Source organism: Macaca fascicularis, chromosome 3 (assembly GCF_037993035.2).
Source record: "Macaca fascicularis isolate 582-1 chromosome 3, T2T-MFA8v1.1".
Taxonomy (NCBI): domain Eukaryota; kingdom Metazoa; phylum Chordata; class Mammalia; order Primates; family Cercopithecidae; genus Macaca; species Macaca fascicularis.
Window position 1 is genome coordinate 137,229,938 of NC_088377.1, and position 24,025 is coordinate 137,253,962.

At 35.1% G+C, this 24,025-nt stretch overlaps 1 protein-coding gene across 2 annotated transcripts in view; it reads left to right on the forward strand.

Annotated features, from left to right (window-relative positions):
• The window catches only part of SEMA3A (semaphorin 3A), a 534,862-nt gene that overhangs the window by 352,344 nt on the left and 158,493 nt on the right, over window positions 1-24,025 (forward strand). For both annotated transcript variants that reach the window (XM_005550353.5, XM_005550356.5), the window contains 2 exons: window positions 16,487-16,644; window positions 23,332-23,394. In XM_005550353.5, the coding sequence (XP_005550410.2) occupies window positions 16,487-16,644; window positions 23,332-23,394 (221 nt within the window). The remainder of the gene's footprint in view (window positions 1-16,486; window positions 16,645-23,331; window positions 23,395-24,025) is intronic.

The window sequence follows — 24,025 nt, forward strand, 5'->3', positions numbered from 1 at the left end:
TTCTGATTTACTAAATGAGGTGAAAGTCATTAAGATCATCAAACAAACTCAACTATGAACTTTTAAACTAATTTCTTGATCTTTTAAGTAGAAGTATTTTTAAGTGGAAGTCATTTTTCCACCTTGAGTACTTAGAAATGATAAAATAACAGCTATAATTGGGAAAAGCTAGAATTTTTTCTCAATTTTATAATTCTGCTAGTTTTTACAACTTTTTTACATTTAAATGCAGTAGCATTTAAGCTAATAAAAACAAATGCCTGCTTTACATAATTATCTTATAGAAAATATAAAAATAAAATAAATTTTTAAAATCTTGGAAATTTTGTGAAAATATATTGCCACTTAGAGACACAGCCAAGTACATAACCTCAGCTTCTAAAGCAATTTCATGAGGCAGACATACATAGGTAATTATTTTCATAACAATTTATTAATTTGAGGATGAAGTTAAAAAATAATTCCTACCAGTTATCCTCAAATAAATAATATTTCAATTTTAAATACATAAAACTATTTTCAACTATTCAATCCAAAACTGATTAATGACAATATTGTTATAAAGATGTGATTGACAAAGATATTCATTTTTAAACTCTTTACATGCAAAATAAATATCAGAAAAATGAAAGAATTAAGAAATCAGCAACCTTAGTGATATTACATGACTCTTCTGGTTGCTCACATTGAACTGCCATGAGAGTTTGTTAGAATTTAAGAGCAATAACACTTACTTCCCCTTCTTTCATGTGGAAAGGTGAATTTTACCCTTGTTATTCTCTGCCTTCAAACTAATGTTAGTGTCTCATTTTCAATGAATGTTGTGGCCAGCAGGGATTAAATAGAGATCATATTTCACTCTAAACAAGGTTTATGACTTGTAATTTTAACATTGTTAGTAGTGTTTTGTTTTTGTTTTGCTTTTGTCAATGGTACACAATCATGTTTTATGGTGAAGTAGAGAAGGAAGTTTAATGAGAAATTAGCTTATGCTATATTTTTGCCCAATCTTCAAGAGGTAAAGCTGGTTCTGAATTTGACATTTGACATTGTGGGGATTAATGTTGTGTGTCCTGCATTGGTCTAGAAAATCTTTAGTCTATTGTCCTTTCCAACCCAGAGGTGTGCTTGATTTAATGGGTCCTGGGAGAGCAGGGATTTTCAACAAACAAGCTGGAATTTTAGCTTCATTCAAGGGAATCATGAGTTGTCCTTAGGGGTCTTAAACCAAACCTGGCTCACATAATATTTAACTTCAATCTTACAACATTTCTAAATATGACCCAATTTTAGACAATTACATTAATAGCAAGAAAGTATTTGGAAACAAAATGGAAGAATTTAACATTTTCTCATTTGCCAATGAAGATAAAATCCTTAAGTTGTTATTTGTTTTTTCTCTGCCATCAAAATAATTTCTAGAATTAATACTTTCAGATAGTTTTCACTAAATAATTACTTGGGGAGAGCTGGATATAGTAGAACTTAATCTTGGCCAACTTATCTACATGATAATCCAATTATTCCTTCTTTTCTTTGTATATACAGTTAACTCTTGAACAAGGTGGGGGTTAGAAGAATCGACCCTTTGTGTAGTCAAAAATCCACATATAAGTTTTGACTATCCAAAAACTTAACTATTAACAGCCTTCTGTTGATCAGAAACCTTACCAATAACACAGTCAAGTAACACATATTTTGTATGTTCTATGTACTATATACACTATTTTCTTCTAATGAAGTAAGCTAGAGAAAAGAAAACATTATTAAGAAAATTATTAGAAAGAAAAAATATTTACTCTTCAAGTGGAAGTGGATCATCATAAAGGTCTTTCATCCTTAGTGTCTTCTTGTCCAGTAGCTGGGGGAGGATGAGGAAGAGGAAGGATTCATCTCTCTGTGTTAGGGGTGGCAGAGGTAGAAGAAAATACAAATATAAGTGGAGGCGCATAGTTTAAACCCATGTTGTTCAAGGGTCAACTTAGAAAAGTTATAATATATCAATGAATTGTTATGTACAAATTTCATTAGGGTATCTGACTTCATAAACTCCAAAATGTGTCCACTCCAAAATTAAAGCACACTATTAGGGAAGACAAATTTATAATGTGCTATCATAAATAGGACATAGGACATTATTGTGACTAAGATAACAATGTACCCGGACTATACTGTATGGTTTTCATGAGAGATTCTTTGAATTTGTTGGTTTTCAACATATTGCTCTCCCATCTCCTTCCATCCCTCTGCATGGAGCTCTGATTTAAACGAAATCCTTTTATGGGGAAGCCAGAAGTCTTTGTAATCAAAATGTATTTATTCTAGATAAAGGTGCAGGACATAGCTAGGAATGTCATATCAATGTTCTCTAGAAGCCTCTTTAAAAAAAAAAAAAGAAAGAAAAAAGAAAAGAAAAAAAAAAGGGGGTCGGGGTGTGATGGCTCATGCCTGTAATCCCAGTACTTTGGGAGGCCAAAGTGAGTGGATAACCTGAGGTCAGGAGTTCGAGACCAGCCTGGCCAACATGGCAAAATCCCGTCGCTACTAAAAAAAATACAAAAATTAACCAGGCGTGGTGGCTCATGCCTGTAATTCCAGCTACTTGGGAGGCCGAGGCATGAGAATCCCTTGAACCCAGGAGGCAGAGGTTGCAGTGAGCCAAGACCATGCTACTGCACTCCAGCTTGGGCGACAGAGTGAGACAGTGTCTTAAAAAAAAGAGAGGAAGGAAAAAAGAGAGAGTAAGAAAGACAAAGAAAAAAATAACCTCTGAAGGAAACAACTATTTTTTAAAATGACAAATTTAAATTGCATTCGCTTATAACACCAGGCACGTTGCAAAAAATGAAGAGAGTAAAACTAGTAAAAGCAGCATGATAAATTATGAGCTATCTAACCCATATGCACTATTACATGTTCATAAACATATCTACTTTATCCGACTATTCCGTAATCCATTTACTCATTCATTCAATAAGTATATACTAAGCACCTGTTGTCAGACAAATCTACAGTTTAGGTAATTCCTACCACCAGCCACACAAGCCTGCCTCTCTGATCTGGTTACTTGATTGATCCTTGAGTATGTCTATGTGATCTCCTGAGTTCTCTTTCTTTTCACTCTGGGAATGAAATAGACGCTTGCCTCAGATATATATCAGTCCATGAACACTGATAAGAATATGTTCTCCAGTATATTTGCACTTATACAGATCAGTTTTTGTCAGTGAATAAGGAAGACTTTTTTCCTCCCCAAAATGTATCTTGGGATGGAAATGATAGAAATATCCTGGATAAAATACTAAGCTTCTATCTCTAAAAACACTCATTTTGCTCAGCATTAAAACAATTTAAATAAATCATTCTTAGTTTTAAAAATGCCTTATAGTAGACATACGCAACAGGTAATGGGTGACAAAGTGGTTTATCACTATTTATTTCTCCATATGTGAATATTTTCCACTGTTTTGTTACTGGAAAATGTAGTATATATAATTTGTAAATGTCAGAAAACATGTGCTTTCTTTTTTTAAAAAACACGTGCTTTCTTGTAGCCATGTGAAATATGGTTATTTGAAGAACACTCTGAAACATGTGCTGTGTTACAGTAAATAATTGAGCAAGACTGACTGAAAAAATCGTATTTCAACTGTATGAAGCAAAGAAGCCTCCTCTTTTTCACTTTGCTAATGATAATACAATCCGTACCACTCATAGGTATTTAATGAGCACTTATCAGTGGACTGATTGGTAATAGAGACTTGCCTATAGAGGAGTCTCATATATAATTAAAATATAAGGCAGAATCAGAAACAAAATTTTGATTTCTAGATTACTAGCCCATCACTCAAAGCATTAAATAAAACCAATGGGAATTTTAAAAGAAGAATCTGCACTTTAATCCTAAATTTTTACTGACTAATCATCTCACACAAAAACGAGTGACCGATGGCAATGCACATTTGAATTATCCATTTTTGTTCACATTATGACATTTACTTGTTTTATGCAATCATTACATTTAAACTCCAGTTATTCCCTTAAGAAGTAAAAATTAATGTTGCTCATTAGTTATTTTGTAAATTGTTTGCAACTTTTATTTTTTGCCTATATTCTTGTGCAAAAGGCTACTATCAATATCAGAGACCAGGGAGCAAAAAATGTGGAGAAATATTAAAGTCACAATTTTTCCAGAAAATTATTTAGAAAGAACATCAAATGTAGAGCCAGGAGACTTATATTTAAATCTGACCTCTGCAACTGTTAATGGTGAAGTCATGTATGCTCTTTTCTAAATGCAAGTAGTCAGACTTCAGACAGTCTAAAGATCGTTCTAGATCTTTAATTTAATGATTGATTATCTAGTTAACCATTTCCTCCACGTATAATTTGACCCATATGGCATTGTGCTAACCTTTACATCTAAGTGAACTAATGTGTGTACTCTAATACTCAAGCAGAAAAGTGGCATGCAATTAATTTATGACTGTGTGTTATAATGAAAGCACAGTGAGGCATCCATCGGAGGATAGATGTCTGCTAATTCTCAAGTCTTTGATGGGAGAGATAGCTTGTAACTGCAGCTTGAAGCACAAGAAAAGGGAACATAAACTACAAGCGGGAGGCAGCAACCTAGGTTTAGAAAAGAGTGAATTGTGGAAACTTACAGAAACAGGCATAAAATGAGATAGCAAAACAAGATTAGGGACTGCAACTGCTATTAATGAGATGGTACTAAGGTAAAGGTGGTGGGTGTAGGTCTGTGCTTTGTTTTAATAAAAGCATAACTTTTTTTTTTTTTTTTTTTTTTGAGACAGTGTCTTGCTCTGTCGTCCAGGCTGGAGTGCAGTGGCATGATCTCGGCTCGCTGCAAGCTCTGCCGCCCAGGTTCACGCCATTCTTTTGCCTCAGCCTCCCGAGTAGCTGGGACTACAGGCGCCCGCCACCACGCCCGGCTAATTTTTTTGTATTTTTAGTGGAGACGGGGTTTCACCGTGTTAGCCAGGATGGTCTCAATCTCCTGACCTCGTGATCCACCCTCCTCAGCCTCCCAAAGTGAAGGGATTACAGGCGTGAGACACTGCGCCCGGCTGCATTACATTTTTGAAATGTCTTCTCATTAATTTATATGTCGGTGACTTGAAGAGTATACTAAAATTGAGAGAAATTGAACATAAAGACAAGTTACTTTGCTGTTTCAGTAGATTTTGTGTTTAATGCTGCTGGCAAAACAGAACTCTCAAGAAATTTATTCATGTGATTATTGTATGTAAAACAACCATAACAGTGCTGAGCACATAGAATTAAAAAACATTAGCCATTTAATTGTTATTTCATAGCCAATTTATAAATAATTTAAGGTTTAGATGGTATAATTTTAATAGTCATTTGAACATAATTTATAACTTAATTAGCAAAGCTAATGTATATCCTGACATATAATTTATATTGCCACATTTGCTTTTTCTTAGATATTTTTATCATATTTACTCTTTCTAAAGCTTTTTTGCTTTAAAAAAACAATGTGGTTCAAATCACATATATTGACTCACTTGCTTCTGTGTGTCAGTAATAGGTATATTCCAGGAGTAGGTTCTAGGGCTAGACATACAAAAATAAGTAAAGACAGCATATTTTAACTCTAGAAGGGGAGCTAAGGAGATAAAGCAGTGGTTAATCTACGTATGTACAGGGCACTATGCTTCATAAAGGAAAGCATGATGCATTGTCCCTTAGAAGGTCAAGGAATTCACAAGAGAGGGTTGATGTGGGTGTTGAAAGGTGAATAAATCTACCTAAGCAGGTGAGGGTGGAAGATGGAAAGCACTGGGGAGATAAAGAGCATTCTAATTTGTGAGTCTATAGATGGCATGTCATCGAGCTAATTGGAAATATTCTTTGTGTATGTAAATAAAATACATATTTATATATTGCTGTATATAGGGGTAAACACACATGCATATACACTTACACACACTCTATTGGTGAAGGAGCAAACAAATGAGTATGTCAAATATAAAGAGCCCAAATCACATAGATAATGAAAAATTCTAGCCAGGTTTTAAGGAGGCAAGTAATGTAATATCTGTTTGATTCTGATTCATGCCTTGTTTGAATGAATTTCATTATTAAGAAGTTGTTATTGTTATAGTTTCTTGAATGTTTGCTCTATTTCCTTAAACCTCACTTGTTTGAGAATGACTGGTGATACGTCTCTCATTTGAAAAACAAATTGCTGTGTCACAGATATTTTCACTTGGTTATTTGTGCAAATTGCTTCCCTGGGGACAAATAATGCTGTTTTGAACAAGTATGAGGTCCACCTGATATCCTCCCTTGTACGTGACTCAATTTTCCACATAAATTCCAAATGTATTTTTTCTTTATTTAGTAAATTCCATTAATTATTACTTCTGTAAGAAACTTTTTGGTCTGTAGATTCAACTCTATTTTTATGTTTTATTTCCTTATCTTTCATTTCTATTATCATATTAATCAATTCATCTCTTTCAAAAAATTAGATTTTATTATTACTTAGTTTGTAACTTTTGCAACCAGAATTAATCCTCTGTTTCTTGTGCCAACTCCTCTTCTTTCCTATGCCCTTCATTTACATTTTAGTGAACTTGTTTCCTCCTTCTGACAATGAGGAAATGAGCTGGAGGAATTTGCAGCCTATGATTTTTGTTGTTTTGACTTTAAACACACTGTGATCTTTAATATATTTTCTTCTGGGAATACACCTCACTTTATTTATTATTATTATTATTTTTCATATCTTGATTGGTGTGATTGTTGTGTTTCTCATGAAGCCCCATCAGAAACACCCTGTGGGATAGTCAGGTATTCATACCTTTCACTTTTGCCCTCATACTAATTTACCTACAGTGATATCCTTTAGAAGAAGGATAATGCATACACAATAAATAGTGTGTGTGTATGTGAGAGAGAGAGAGAGAAAGAGAGAGACAGAGGGAGAGGGAGATTAGAACAGTATCTAGCTTGGCTTGCCCATGTTAGTTGAAATGATGATTATAATGATGATGACCATGCCTTTATATTTTACCTATACCTCCACTTTTTATTTTTATTTTCTTTTTTCCTTCCTTCCTTCCTTCCTTCCTTCCTTCCTTCCTTCCTTCCTTCCTTCCTTCCTTCCTTCCTTCCTTTCCTTTCCTTTCCTTTCATTTCCTTTCTCTTTCTTTCTTTTCTTTCTTTCTTTCTTTCTTTCTTTCTTTCTTTCTTTCTTTCTTTCTTTCTTTTTCTTTTCTATCTTTTTTCTTTCTTTCTCTTTTTTCTTTCTTTCTTTCTTTCTCTCTCTCTCTTTCTCTCTCTTTCTTTCTTTCTTTCTTTCTTTCTTTCTTTCTTTCTTTCTTTCTTTTCTTTCTTTCCTTCCTTCCTTCCTTCCTTCCTTCCTTCCTTCCTTCCTTCCTTCCTTCCTCCTTCCTTCCTTCTTTCTTTCTTTCTTTCTTTCTTTCTTTCTTTCTTTCTTTCTTTCTTTCTTTCTTTCTTTCTTTCTTTCTTTCTTTCTTTCTTTCTTTCTTTCTTTCTTTCTCTTTCGTGAGACAGGGTCTCACACTGTAATCACAGCTCACAGCAAACTTGAATTCCTGGACTCAAACCATCCTCCTGCTCAGCCTGAGCACACACAGCAACTTTTTTTTTAAGTAGAGATGGGACCTCGCTATGTTGCACAGGCTGGTCTGGAACTCCTGGTCTCAAGTGATCCCCCTACCTTGGCCTCCAAAAGTGCTGGGATTACAGGCTTGAGCCACTGTGTTCGATCTGTACCTCCACTCTTTATGGGCATGTTCCAGTAATCTTATAGTCGTGTAGACTCCTAGAGCGTGTTTCTGTAATACAAGAGTTTGTGGATGCAATCTCTATGATTTGTTAACTAATTCTATCCTACTTGGAATATATGGAGAGATATGCCAGATCTCAGTATTTTATATCAAAATGTTTCAAGTTTCAGTATATTTGAAATATTTCCTTAATAATTAGATATCAATTGGTGTTATTTCTTTATTTAATATGTATATTTTCCTCTTACACTTTTCATCTTTTTTATTTTCCTGAGAGTCAAAAGAAGGGGATAGAATACACATGGTTTTACTCTGTCATCTTGCACCAGTAGAAAGTGCATGTGTTTTGTAGAAAGTTTACTCTGGGGGCAGTATGTAACATGGTTTGTTGGTGTAAACCTGGAAAGGAAGTTCTGTGAGAAGATGATTACCGTAATTGAGGGAAGATATTATGGGGAGTTAAATTAGGACAGTGGCAGTGAGTATGTAAGCAAAAGAAAATACAGGACAAATTATTGTGTTAAGCAAAAATGAAGTGATGGATCAGATCAATGAATGATAAAGAAGGGTCTGACTTGCATGGGTCTGTGATGATTGATACAACAAATTTAAAACATGCAGAAAGGTGATGATGTCAGTAATGGAAAGAAGAAAAAGGAGTGAATTCTGTTTAAGTCATGCAGACTCTGAGATGTTTGTACAATATCTAAATAGAGGTTTCTAGTAAGCCTTTGTTTGGACTTTGGAGGGAAATATCTCTTGGAAGATATATATTTGAGACATGTCAAAATACTGCTAGTGATGAAAGCCATAGTTGTAGATAAGATTAGCCACCAAGTTATTAATGTGTAAAAAGACCAAGTACAGAGCAAATAAAATAATATAAATATGCAAGAGCTGTTAGCTAAAGCAAATTATATGAGAGTGAAAGGTAACAAACTTTTCAAAAATCAGTTCTTAGTATTTTCCAAAATATACCCTCCTTAGTAGTGATTACGGATAAAAACAGAAAGACCCAGACCTTTGATGTCAGATGGAAATAGTTATCTTAACTCTACATCATACTAGCTCTGTGACCTAGGATATTCCTGATAGCCTAACTAACTGAGTCAATTTCTTCGTGAGAAAAAAATGGGAATGAACTCCTATTAACTTCCTTAACTATAGTTAGCCTCTTTTTGTTGTTGCTTTTACTGATTTAGGTTTTGCTTCTCTAAAGGTATTTGTCTACGTTTGCATAAAAGTTTTTATTATTCTTAATACTCCACATAGTTTTTAGTCAAGGTCTATATGTTATATATAATATGGACTAAATGTGTTTTTGTTGACTTTAGTAGGTGAATGATAGTTAAGTGATAAAAATCTGAATCATAAAATTAGATTATGAACAACTTACTTTACATAAATATTTTTCACATATACAAAATGAAAAATAAATTCATATAACATATAGTTCTGCCCTTGAAGTTTTATAAGCATATTTGAGAAAAAATATAGTGTATCTCCCTGACAACATGGCCTAGGACACTTGTGTCTTGTGTGGAGTCTAGAAGTATGGGAGTTGGACTTGGGATGAGAATGAACCTTTACTAGTTGTACAAAGCTCAGGTACATGCATCTTGTACTTTAATTTGGTACATATACATCATGGAATACTATGCAGCCATAAAAAAATGAGACCATGTCCTTTGCAGGGACATGGATGGAGTTACAGGGTATTATCCTTAGCAAACTAACACAGGAACTGAAAACCAAATACTGCATGTTCTCACTTATAAGTGGGAGCTAAATGATGAGAACACGTGGACACATAGAAGGGAACAACACGTAGAGGGGAACAACAACACACATAGAGGCTTATTGGAGGGTAGACGGTGGGAGGAAGGAGAGAAGCAAGATATATAACTAATGGGTACTAGGTTTAATGCCTGAGTGATGAAATAACCTGTACAACCAACCCCCATGACATACATTTACCTATGTAATAAACCCGCACATCCTGCACATGTAACCTGAACTTAAAATACATGTTAAAAAAAAAAAAAGAAAGTCTATACAAGTAAAACCAATTATTCATATTAACTAAAAATAAGCATCTGGCAGAGGAGAATCCTGGCATAAATTCAGTGGATAGAGACATTAGAGTACAGAACATCAATAAATGCAAAGGGAAAAGTTGGAAGAAGAGCTTGGAAACATGTCCTAGGAAAAGGTAGTAGAGCTGTGTTTCATAGATTGCTGTGGCCTCTGGCACCAACTGGAGAGACTAGTCAAGGCAAAACTTAGTAACAGATCAGGATGTGTAAGCTTGATGCATATTTTAAGTGTTTACTACGATAGAAGTTAGAAGATAATTTTTAATAAATGGACTCAAACAATACTTAGCAAACAGTGTAGAATGAAAGAATATTCTCAGCATCACCGAATAAATAAAAGCATATAGATCCCCACTGGTATTGGCTCCATCTACACAATGACAAGATGCAGTGACCAGAAATAGTAGGAGTAGAATTCATCCTCCACACAGTTACCTTAGAGCTGTATTTGCCAAACATCAGTGTGTGGAAAGGTCCTAATCTTGCATATAATAAAGTGTTAGAAACTAGTCCTTGGTGAAATAAAGAAAATAAATAGAATTTTTCCATTATGCAAATATATCTATCACTGAAGATTATTCATTGTTCTTGTCTTTGCTCACTTTGATCATTTTATTCATAAAATAAAATGGCTTTTTTTTCCTAATGAAATGACAATGATAGCAAATAGTCCTTGCCTTTGTTTCTTTTTTGTTCTTATAGTACAAGAAAAAGTTGTGAACCTTTATTTCAGCCTCTATTCTTGAACTTTTTTGGTTCATGAAATTAAAAATAAAATCTAGGAAGTACTAAAATATAGGATCTAAAATTGTCGGACCTTACTGAACTTTCCAATATTTACAAATATCTAGATGTGGTCATCATGTAGCCAAAATGTTTTGGCTTCATATAGACTCAGCCTTTGACTACTTTCAATGGGTTCTTTGACTGTTCTATGAAAAGGACAAAGTTCAAGTCATGGAAAAAGGACATAAGCCTAAAGCCATCAATGAATACAGGCAATTCATTTGAGTCCAGCAACTGGTGGGGTCCTATTACCTTTCATGTTACCAAACTTAGAAGGGAAAAAGAGAGACAGAAAAATGTAACAGAAGTCAGAAATATAAAGAACAGGGTGGATATTGTCTAGATTTGAAGGTCAAATATACAGGAATTCTTCATCCCACTATAAAAATTCTAGTTCCGGGCAGTCCTGCAAACCAGAAATCTGTATTCATTTCATTGCCTTTTTGAGAATCTGACCCAGTCATTGTAATGTAACCATCTTTGTAAATCTGTGTTCATCCTAAAGGAAATCAGAACATAACAGGAAACATAGAGTTTTGTTATGTAGGGGTGAATCATCTTTTATTATTTTTGTGTAAGTGTTCTCAATCATCATGCATGATTTTGGTGTAAGTGTGTTTTTTCTTTCCATATAACAAAACACATGCATAAGAAGAACACTAGTTTAGAAAATAACCTTTAATATCTCAAATGTGGGACTGATAGTGATTGCTATGAATTTCTCCCTTCAAATGCTTGTTTTCAAAAGTAAATATACATTAGAGATTATGATTACTCTGGGGGGAAAAGCAAATATGAACATTTATAGATAAATAGAATAAAAATTAGAATTGACTCATTATAAAATATGTTTTTTTCTCCCATGATTAACTGGTAGCATATTATAGATCAATTATAATTTATTCTTTTGTAACATACTCTTAAATAGAAATCTGTCAAATGGACTTTATATATGAGTCTTGAATTTCATGAGACTCCTCTATCTTGTGAAACTACATCACAAGAGAGTACAATTTATTTATAATTGACAACACTACACTTGAAATTATTTAAGTTGATTTTTTTTGGCCTTGCCAGCTATATACACTAAAGCTTGTCATCTTCATTGTCTTATATTATATAATAGTAAGAATGGTGACAATAATTAGCACTTATTGAGCACAAACTGCCTGTCTCTGTCTGGTTTTACAGTCAGTGTGTTTTCCATGCTGTCATTAAGCAACTCATAAATACACTAAATCCTCTGGTGAATCTGGAGTGAACAGAATGCTTCTTTACTCACCTTCCATATTTAAGAATACATACTTTATTAAAGAGTGTTCTGAAATGGCATCTTTAATTACAATCCTACATTTGCTTCTCTTATAATTCGACACAGCGTGTGGAAGTTGAAGTAATCTCTCAACCAGAGAAAAACAACTACACTCAAAGAGAATTAATGCCTTTAAAAGCTTTGTCCTACTCAGATTCACCATAGTCAAATTAATTTTATAGAAACTTCGGTTGTTTTTTAAAAATAACAATTGTTGTTTAACTGAATAGGAGCATAGGTAAGATGTAAGAAGTTAGAAGAATACTACACATTTCACATTAGTGAATTTTACTATACTTCCCATAGCAGTTTATGTCATTGTAAGATACATAAATGAAACAAAAGAAAGACTTAAAATGCTGAAGGAGTACATTCAAAGTTATTTACTATCAGATGCAGCTAATTGTCTCTACATCTAGGAAAGTCAAAGTCATGCATTAACTGAGGAAAACAAATTACTGAAGAATCTGAGAACTAGATTTGGAAAAAAAAAATGTGTCTGATTTTAACCCACATTTCTATTTAATCTAATAAAATTTCACCCAATTTCTATTTAATCTCACACTGGAAAGTAGTGATATAACCTAAGCAATCCAGAATTTGTATTGTTCACTGACATTTGTTTTTAAGACTCTTCTCTAAGTTATAAAGCAATATAAAAAGCTCGTGTTGGAGAAGAACATCTAAAGGATTTGGAGTGAAAGGAACAATGAGACAAAATTAAGCACATTTGAGAGCAATGGAAAACAGCCACTAACACATATGCCAGGAAAGTATTGTCTTTTTTAAAAAATCAAACTGTTGAGAAGTAACACTTTAAAACTGTGGTTTGTTTTCATGATGATTTCAAATATAAGCCACCAAAAACTTCCATAAATTGTCTGTACGTAGGGACCAATAATTCTGTCCAAACTAATTTGCAAAATTCACCCTAGAACATATTTTTCAATTGAGAAAGTATTTTCATTGTTTGGAACTGTGATATAGAAAGTCATTCCTTTTATTATTTAGAATTGAGAATACATACATTCTAAAAGAAGAAGGAATACTTTATTGTTCTTAAAATGTCATTACATTTAATATTAGTGTAAATCAAAGAACATATTGCTATTCTTATTTTCCCTCTACCAAACAAAATTACTGATGTTAACAAGTTAGGACACTTAGTAAGATAGGTTATATATATACACACACACACACACACACACACACACACACACACACACACATATATATTTATATATGTAGTTTTCAGTCTACTCCATCTGGACTGTAATTTGCTACATCTGGTCAAGAAGATCAACCTACAAATATTTAACCTCTACTTATACAAACAGGAAATATTTAATTGAGTGCTTACTAGGAAATGCTTGTTCTAGGTTTTTTACAGGCTTTATCTAATTTTACCTCAGTGACTCTTAAAAGATACATGAACTCTTAAAAGATACATTATTCACCCCATCTTCTATAAAACTTGGGGCCAGGGAGTTTAAGGAACTTGTCCTCGTTTGTACACCTAAAAAATAAGTACTGTGGGCCGGGCGCGGTGGCTCAAGCCTGTAATCCCAGCACTTTGGGAGGCCGAGACGGGAGGATCACGAGGTCAGGAGATCGAGACCATCCTGGCTAACACGATGAAACCCCGTCTCTACTAAAAAAAAATACAAAAAAATAGCCGGGCGAGGTGGCAGGCGCCTATAGTCCCAGCTACTCGGGAGGCTGAGGCAGGAGAATGGCGTAAACCCAGGAGGTGGAGCTTGCAGTGAGCTGATATTCGGCCACTGCACTCCAGCCTGGGCAACAGAGCGAGACTCCGTCTCAAAAAAAGAAAAAAGAAAAAAAAAAAAAAATAAATAAGTACTGTGGTGATGCTTGTGTTCTTACTTATAGTTGTATAACTCCAAAATCTATAGCTATAGTATTTATTTTCCTACAACTTCTTCCAATTAATGCTTAGAGATCCCCTATGTAGTTTCTATGCATTTGCAATTAAAATCCATTCTTGTATCTCTTACATGACCCTTTAATTGCTTAATATCTTTATGTAATTTTTTTGGTTTAGGCCGAGGTGGCCTTTTTTTTTTTTTTTTTTTTTTTTTAAGTTTGTGGGCTTTTTTTTCTTTTTTAAGTTTGGCCTCTCTGAAACTAAGGTAGAATTATAGATCTTAGAATTGGAAGTAAGGATGAAGGGCATCCATTTGATAAACAGATCTTTTCTAATGACCATTCAATCAGGACCTGAACATATCCAGTGACAGAGCCCTTGCCTCTGGCAGAAGCCCATTTCCATCCTCACACAACTCAGAGTGCCTGAAATTTCAGTCTTTTTACTCTGCGTAGTGTAGCATCGATCAGTTGTAATCTTTGGGGTGCCAATGAAATGAATGTTATGTCTTTTTTTTTTTGAGACTGAATGTTGCTCTGTCACCCAGGCTGAAGTACAGTGGTGCAACCTCGGCTCACTGCAACCTCCACCTCCCGGGTTCAAGCAATTCTCCTGCCTCAGCCTCCCGAGAAGCTGGGATTACAGGCACCCACCATCACGCTCGGCTTATTTTTTGTGTTTTTAGTAGAGACGGGGTTTCACCATGTTGGCCAGGCTGGTCTTGAACTTCTGACCTTGTTATCTGCCCGCCTTGGCCTCCCAAAGTGCTGAGATTACAGGCGTGAGCCACCGTGCCCAGCCAATGACTTCCATTTCAATTAAGATATTATGTAGTGGATTATCTGTCCCTCTTCTCTGGAGACTAACCCCTCTCATTTATTTCAGCTGTGATTCACATGAATTAAACTCTTTTCTTTCCTTCCTTCCTTCCTTCCTTCCTTCCTTCCTTCCTTCCTTCCTTCCTTCCTTCCTTCCTTCCTTCCTTCTTCCCTCCCTCCCTCCTTCCGTCCCTTCCTTCCTCTCCTGCTTCTTTTTTTTGTGTGTGTGGGGAGTAGGGTGTGGTAGGGAGTAAGGCCAGTCTAGTATTATACTATTTCTCATGAAGAAATGAGAAAAGTATCTTTTAACAATTAGTTAACAATTTTTGCCTATAGGATAGGTAAATATACAAAAAGATAGATATTCCATTTTACGTTGTTGACCTAGTAATATGAAAAAAACATGTGAGTTAGGCATGATGAGCTATTAATTATCTGTTTCCTGAGGGAATATTCATTCTGGTAGATAAGATTGCAATAATTGACAGTGGGATGCAGGCTATAAGAGTAATTCAAGCAAAATGTAACAGGAAGCTCTCTGAGAATTTCTTGGCAGTTGCATTTGAACTAGCTTTAAGCGTGGATCTATTCTGTAGCTGTCGGAGTCAGGAAAAATAGTAACAAAGGCCAAGGAGTGAATGAGCACAGTGCATGACTTTCCGCATGATAGAGGACATGAGAAGTACTGGGATAGGGTCTAAACTGAAATGATAGTGACCTGATCTTTAGTGTTAAGTTAAAGAGTATGAATTTTATCCTCTGTTGAAATCATATTTTTGATGATAAAATGATAAAATGAAGAGGTCAGTAGGACAAATAGATAAAACAAGGCAATCGGTCACATGACTAATATATGTTTCCTGATGTTAACAGCTGGAACAGGTGTTAGAACAGGTCTACATTGCAGCTTTCTGTCTTTGGAAGGCACATCGCATTCTACATTTTGTGTGTGCTGCTGAAAGTTTCCTACTAAGTGTGCACCTGAAAAATCTAAAGCACTGATTCAGGACATAGAGTTTTGGAGATACAGTTTTGGAGAATCCTCAAAAATTCTATCCCATGGGGGTGGTGTGTGTGTGTGTGTGTGTGTGTGTGTGTGTGTGTGTGTGCATTGAGCAAAACGTATCTTTAAGAAGCCAACAATTACCTTCTTAACACAAAAGTGGACTTAAATTTAATGTTATTTTTAATCTGAAAGTGTTCCTGTCACTAAAGTACAGGTATTTCTCTTCCTCTCGTCTTTAGGACTGTACCATGTTAAGTATGAAACCAGCAAATAGGAATATAACTCCCATTTTAATAAAATGCAGGCCGGGCACAGTGGCTCACGCCTGTAATCCCAGAACTTTGGGAGGCCGAGGTGGGCAGATCACCTGAGGTCAGGAGTTCGAAGCCAGCCTGACCAACATCGAGAAACCCCGTCTCTACTAAAAACACAAAAATTAGCCAGGTGTGGTGGTGCATGCCTGTAATCCCAGCTACTTGGGAAGCTGAGGTGGGAGAATCGCTTGAACTCAGGAGGCGGAGGTTGTGGTGAACTGAGATCGCGCCATTGCAGTCCAACCTGGGCAACAAGAGCAAAACTCCATCTCAAAAAAAAAAAAAAAAAAAAAGTAAAATGCACACATTTTGGTTCCGGTTCCAATATATTTCTTAGTACCCTGAAGAATAAGCACAGATTGATAGCTACAACAGTCAATATAGTCAGGTTACCATGTACCGACAGTCTATGCTTGTATAGTGCTTCACATTAATACCCAATGTTTTGCTTTGTTACCTTGCAGAAATGTTGGAATCCAACAATGTGATCACTTTCAATGGCTTGGCCAACAGCTCCAGTTATCATACCTTCCTTTTGGATGAGGAACGGAGTAGGCTGTATGTTGGAGCAAAGGATCACATATTTTCATTCAACCTGGTTAATATCAAGGATTTTCAAAAGGTATCAGTATTCTAATATATGCACTATAGTTATTTTGAAGCATCTCAAGTCATAGATAATTCTCTAGCTATTTAAAAGCATGATTACTGACAGAAAGTTGTTTTGAATTAATATTTTGTCTTTTCTGATGCAAATAAAAATGACAATAATGAATCAATGGATGCAATAGATTAAAAAAATATCAAGGATGAAACCACAGTATTTGCAGTAATCAGTATAAGAAATATGAACTTCAGCTTATCCTTTCATATCTATTTTTCCTACATAAAAGTAAATACTTGAACCATTGTAGCAATACATTATAATTGACTTCATGAACTATGTATATGTGTGTAGGTATAAATTTATATTTCTCTATTTCCAGAAAATGAAGAGTTTATCTAGCCATTACCCACATGCCTAATTTGGCATGCTATCAGTGTTTGTAAATAAAGTTTTATTGAAACACAAGCACTCTCATTCATTTACATATTGCCTGTGTCTGTTTTTGTGCTACAATAGCAGAATTCAGTAGTTACAAAGGATATCAACTGGTCTACAGAAACGACTATTTGGCCTTTTAAACAAAGAGTTTGCCAAACCCTGATCTAGAAGATCAAAGTATCAGATTTTTTTAAAAATGTGGTCATTCAGACATCAGCAGGATATAAGTTCTATCTTTATTCTTTATAGTATTTCTGGCTTATTTCATTAATAAGCTATACAGTTTTTTTGTTTGTTTGTTTTTGTTTTGTTGTTGTTGTTTTTTGAGATGGAGTCTCGCTCTGTCTCCCAGGCTGGAGTGCAGTGGTGTGATCTTGGCTCACTGCAAGCTCTGCCTCCCAGGTTCATGCCATTCTCCTGTCTCAGCCTCCCAAGTAGCTGAGACTACAGGTGCCTGCCACCACGTCCGGCTAATTTTATACTTTTTTTTTTTTTTTTTTTAAGTAGAGACGGGTTTTCACCATGTTAGCCAGGATGGTCTCGATTTCCTGACCTAGTGATCTGCCCGCCTTGGCCTCCCAAAGTGCTGGGATTACAGGTGTGAGCCACCGCGCCCGACCTTTTATAAGCTATACAGATTAACAAATAAAAACATGGATTGACAAATTAGTGAAAATTGTGCTATTAAGTCTACATGTAGTATGTCTAAGTGAACCATTTTATCACAGTCAATATTTCTGATAGTAATTATCTAAAGAATAAAGGCCTTTATGCAGTAGCTTTCATAAAGGTAATAGTAGAATATTCATTTTGGAATACATCCCTGTCTGTTTCTATTTGTATTAGTTTTACTTCTTAATATTGTAGGCTTTGAACTGGTATGTCCCAACTACTCACAACCAATAACAGATTTGGTGATGATTTTTAAGAAGTAACAGAATTTTCACAAGCTTTTTTTTTCTGGTTGGAGAGTGTTGCTTTTGGGATAAAATGCAGTTTTAAATTCAAAGCTGATTTATATTTTTAATAGAGTATAGCATAAACCTAAGACGTTTGCTTTTCTTTCATTACCTGAACACTAAAAATCTGACCACGGCATAAAGAAATTTGATTCATTATATATAGCGTCATATAAAATGGTAATACACTTATAATGTACTTTAGAATTGTGATACGCCAGCTTTAAAAATCACTTTGGAGGCCAGGCGCGGTGGCTCAAGCCTGTAATCCCAGCACTTTGGGAGGCTGAGACGGGAGGATCACGAGGTCAGGAGATCGAGATCATCCTGGCTAACATGGTGAAACCCCGTCTCTACTAAAAATTACAAAAAACTAGCCGGGCGAGGTGGCGGGCGCCTGTAGTCCCAGCTACTCGGGAGGCTGAGGCAGGAGAATGGCGTGAACCCGGGAGGCGGAGCTTGCAGTGAGGTGATCCGGCCACTGCACTCCAGCCTGGGCGCCAGAGCGAGACTCCGTCTCAAAAAAAGTAACTTTGGGTATTTCTATTTTGATTTTTCAATTCAATTGATTTCATAGCCCCCTCAGATGATAATAATAAATGCCTGTTATCTATTGTCTAAAAATATTGGTTATTCATTTGTTTTTCTGAAATGATAAATATTTATCTTAGTCTTCTGAAAATATCATAAAATAAGCAGATTTTTATTGTTGTTTCACCAAAAGAAAACCATTCTTTTTAAAGTGAGCACAAAACAGATCTGGTGCGGTGGCTCATATCTGTAATCCCAGCACTTCAGGAGGCCAAGGCTGGTGGATCACCTGAGGTCAGGAGTTCAAGACTTGCCTGGCCAACATGGTGAAACCTGTCTCTACTAAAAATACAAAAATTAGCTGGGTGTGGTAATGGGCGCCTGTAAACCCAGCTACTTGGGAGGCTGAGGCAAAAGACTGTCTTGAACCTGGGAGACAGAGGTTGCAGTGAGCCGAGATCATGCCATTGCACTCCAGCGTGGGTAATAAGAGCAAAACTCTGTCTCAAAAAAAAAAAAAAAAAAAATCTAAGTCAACTAAGAAATATTAGATATATTGATTTTAGGAAATTGTATCAGTTAAAATTGTAGGTATTTATAATAATTTATCATTTTGTGATATTCATGTATGTATATATCTATAGACAGAGAGCATTATGAGCATAGAATACCTAAGATTATATATTTAACTTATTTAACATTTTTCTGTGACTATATATTCTGAATGTGGTTAAACTATTCCATTACTTCTAAAACTGAAAATAATCAAATTATAAAATAAAAAATTTACCATTTTATATCTAAGAAAAACTCTACAGCCATTTGTACACTCAGAATATATCACAGTATCTTTTACCAAATATACTTAAAATGAACTATTTTAAAGTAATGAATTACAAGGTAAATCATTTGTCCAAAATTGTGATATTCTTGTTATAGTGCTTGCCTTTGAGTTTAAAATCATTCTACTAATAATAAAAGGTATATTTCTTTTCTTTTTTTTTTTTTTTTTTTTTGAGACAGAGTCTGGCTCTGTCGCCCAGGCTGGAGTGCAGTGGCCGGATCTCAGCTCACTGGATCTCAGCTCACTGTAAGCTCCGCCTCCCGGGTTTACGCCATTCTCCTGCCTCAGCCTCCCGAGTAGCTGGGACTACAGGTGCCCGCCACCTCGCCCGGCTAGTTTTTTGTATTTTTTAGTAGAGACGGGGTTTCACCATGTTAGCCAGGATGATCTCGATCTCCTGACCTCGTGATCCTCCCGTCTCGGCCTCCCAAAGTGCTGGGATTACAGGCTTGAGCCACCGCGCCCGGCCCAATAAAAGGTATATTTCTAATTTTTAAAACATCTTATTACAAACAGATTATTTAATTTTAATTATGTCACACTGTTTATACAAATGAACCCAATTTACTTAAGAATTTATATCAGCTGAATGTGGTGGCTCACACCTGTAATCCCAGCAGGTTGGGAGGCCAAGGCCTGCAGATTGCCGGAGCCTAGGAGTTTGAGACCAGTCTGTGCAACATAGTGAAATCCTGTCGCTACAAAAAAAACCAAAAAAACAAAAAAAAAAATACAAATAAGCTGGGCATGGTAGCACACGCCTGTAGTCACAGTTAACCTAAAGGCTGAGGCAGGACAATCATTGCCCTGGAGGTCAAGGCTGCAGTGAGCTGTGATCATACCACTACATTCCAGCCTGGGCAATAGAGTGAGACCCTGTCTCAAAATACATACATACATACATACATACATACATACATACATACATACATATTAGATCTGTTTATACATATATTTGGGGTGTTTTAATATTCCTTTTAACCTAAGCATATGTAATGTTCAAATAGCTTTCTTCTAAGCACCTATTTTTTGTGATGAACACTACAGGAGATTTATGATATGTTATTAATAATTCTTGATGACCTTACAAGGTTAGCAGTAAAGGTAAATTAGTAATCTTATGGGTAAATACTAGGCAAATCCCTCTCAGAGGCAAAAACACATGTTCAGGTTTGGAAGAACTGTGGAAAGATTCTTGGCTTTGATAAAAGGTACGATCTCTTTAAAGCATAAATGCTTATTACCTAACATGTGTAAATGGGCCTGCCACGAATGGAAGTGTAGAGGCATAAGGATGAAAAAGTAAAAAATAGATTATAAAGCATTTTGAAAATGAGAATAAGAAATTTAGATAGTTAACTGAGAAATTTGTGAGCAAAGAATAAAAAGATAATTCCAACAACCAACAGTTAAACAAATCCAACCAAAATGTTAGTAATTATTCTTTATGGAAATGAATACTTAAAAGACTATTAAACATACATTTACTTTTGTTCCACTGGCTTATACTTATCCTCATTAAATTGCTCTCCAAAAGAACATTTCTACATCAAAATTTATTTTACTCATGTCAGACTTCTAAACTTTTAATTGTTATTATTATTATTATTATTATTATTATTAACCCTGGAACTCTAGAAAGTTAGTAGACCCTTTTAGGTCTAAGAATTTTTAGCATGAATATTATACAGATTATTGTTTATAAATATTTTACTTAGATAATAGAATCACAGAGAATCATAAAATGACGTCCATGCTGTCTCAACAATTAAGCAACAAGAGCTAGGAAACTATGAGAAAATAACTTGTCTTTTAAAATATATATATTTATATGTTGTAACTTTGTTTTTAAACGTATATATGTTTTAACAATCAGTGATTTCAGCATAATTTAGCTGGAAAGTTGAATATGAAAGTCAATAAATCTTAACTGTTATATATTATTACTGTTATGCCCTAGAGAAAAGTTATGTTTTACCCTCTTACATTATAAACCTTAAATAAAAATAGATCCCCTTGCCTTTCCATATCCAATGTGAAGACTCAACTGCTAGGATTGCCCAGCAATCATTATAGAAATCCAGCAGTCAGAGTAATGTTAATTATAAGAACAATACATTTACTGATCTTGAATTTTTTATATGACTACTTTGTAAAAGCCTGTGGAACAAATCAACTATAATTTTAATTTACATATGCAGGCAAATGTGAAAAGGAAAGCACATAAAATAGAAAGAATACTCAAATTTAGAACTTAATGTTAAAAATGAACGCCTATCCAGTTAGCCAAGATCCAGCCACTGTACTCTAGCCTGGGTGACAAGAGTGAGACTGCATTTCAAAAAAAAAAAAAAAAAAAAAAAAAGAATGCGTATCCCTATCCAATAATTTTTAGGGCATACTGTTTTGACATGGACCTGAAATGCATTTATCAAGTCATCATACATTACTTCAGTATGTGCCAAATCCTTGTTTGTAAATGTGTTTTGTTTTGCTTTGCAATTCTCCAGATTGAATATCATATTTTTTGCCCAAGTTTATGATCATTTATATCGAATTCTCTAGCTGGGCACAGTGGCTCACCCCTGTAATCCCAGAACTTTGGGAGGCCGAGGCAGGTGGATCATGAGGTCAGGAGATCGAGACCATCCTGGCTAACACGGTGAAACCCCGCCTCTACTAAAAAATACAAAAAATTAGCCGGGCGTGGCGGCGGGTGCCTGTAGTCCCAGCTACCCAGGAAGCTGAGGCAGAAGAATGGTGTGAACCCGGGTAGCAGAGCTTGCAGTGAGCTGAGATGGCGTCACTCACTGCACTCCAGCCTGGGCGACAGAACAAGAAAAAGATTTATCTCGAGGTTCCCAAATGAATGATAATCAGTCATTTTAGACTAAAAGCTTTCCAGCAGACACGAATGATTAAGTGCCACCATTTCTGTTTTTTTATATATGATTTTTTTCCCACTGAAATTAACTATTAATAATATTACTAGAAAGGAAAAATGAATAAAAAACAAATTGTTTTGCCCCTATACAGATAAGAGTCATTGGAATTGCTCAGAGGATTTTATATTAAAATCAAATGAGAGGAGTATTTGGATTAATATTGTTGGGGGGATGAATCCACTGTCCTCCAAGCCACCACTAACATCATGGTTCATCTACTACTGTCACTGTATTCACACAATATGAGACTTTCTGGAAGGATGAAGACTAAATATGAGGGATAAAAACACAAATAATTGTTTCTCAACTAGTCTTTTAGCCCACATTAGAGAGGGTAATCGTTTTTTAGAGCTACCTATTTGCTTCTTCAATCTACCTTTATTTCTCTGGCATATACCATGTTACTTATAAATATTTTCCCTTTCCAAAAAAAACAAAAACAGTAAAGAGGAGAAAAAAGAGAAGTTTCCATTCTAAGTATTTTTTTTTTAATCCTTTCAGTTACTTATTCTAAAATGTCATGCTGAGATTTGTTTCAGAGAAATGTATCCAAAGCACCCAAATGTTAAAATTACAAAATCACTATTTCATGATAAAGGCCAATTTAGAAAAATCTGAGCCACATTCTATGCCAGTTTCTACTTCTCTTCACTAAATTCTCACATCCTCTCAAGAAGATCTCCCTTTCCCAATCTGTGTGCCAGTTCTTGCCACACTGCACGGCTTAGATCTATTGTCTGCGTCAGTTTCTCTCTTGCTCAACTTTTTTATACAGCAAAGGCTATTGGGTAGATGGAGAATCAGTGACTTATGTTCACACCAATTAACTGACGCCATTGGAAGATCTAAAGTGAAAGGTTCCTGAAAGAGTCTTTACGAAACTTTCTTTACTTCAGTTGCCCCAATGTCATCTAAAAGACTATATGGTATTGGATCTCTGAGACAACTTAGTTGACATAAAACAATGTTTATTCTCTGTCCTTAGATTGTGTGGCCAGTATCTTACACCAGAAGAGATGAATGCAAGTGGGCTGGAAAAGACATCCTGGTAAGCATTAACCTACTAAATTATTATACAGGTTGAGTATGCTTCATTGAAAATGCTTGGGAACAAAGTATTTCTGATTTTTTTTTTCTTTTTTGGTGGGGAAGGGGTTAGAATCTTTTCATATATATAATAAGATATCTTTCAGATAGAACCCAAGACTAGAAGCAAGATGTATTTATTTTTCCTATACATGGTATACCTAAAGGTAATTTTATTTTCCCCTCGGGGATGCTGAAAAAACTCTGCTGTGTGTCTGCATTTTGACTGTGACTAATCACATGAGGTTGGGTGTGGAATTTTCCACTTGTGGGTCATGTGGGTGCTCAAAAAATTTCAGATTTTGGAGGATTGCAGATTTCAGGATTTTGAATTAGGGATGCTCTACCTGTAGTAATGACATAAGTAATTTATTACTCTGTCATCTATTTTTGTTTAGTGTTCTATGAAGCACCACATTTTACTTTTAAACTTTATCACTCGAGAAATAAAATGATAGCATTCAATTTTGGAACACTGACAGATTTATGTATAGAATATATGTAAAAATAATATTCCTTAATAAAGCAAAAATCTGGTCTTTTTGGCTGTTTATATATGCAAAAATTAATTAACAAAATGTGATTTTGTAGCA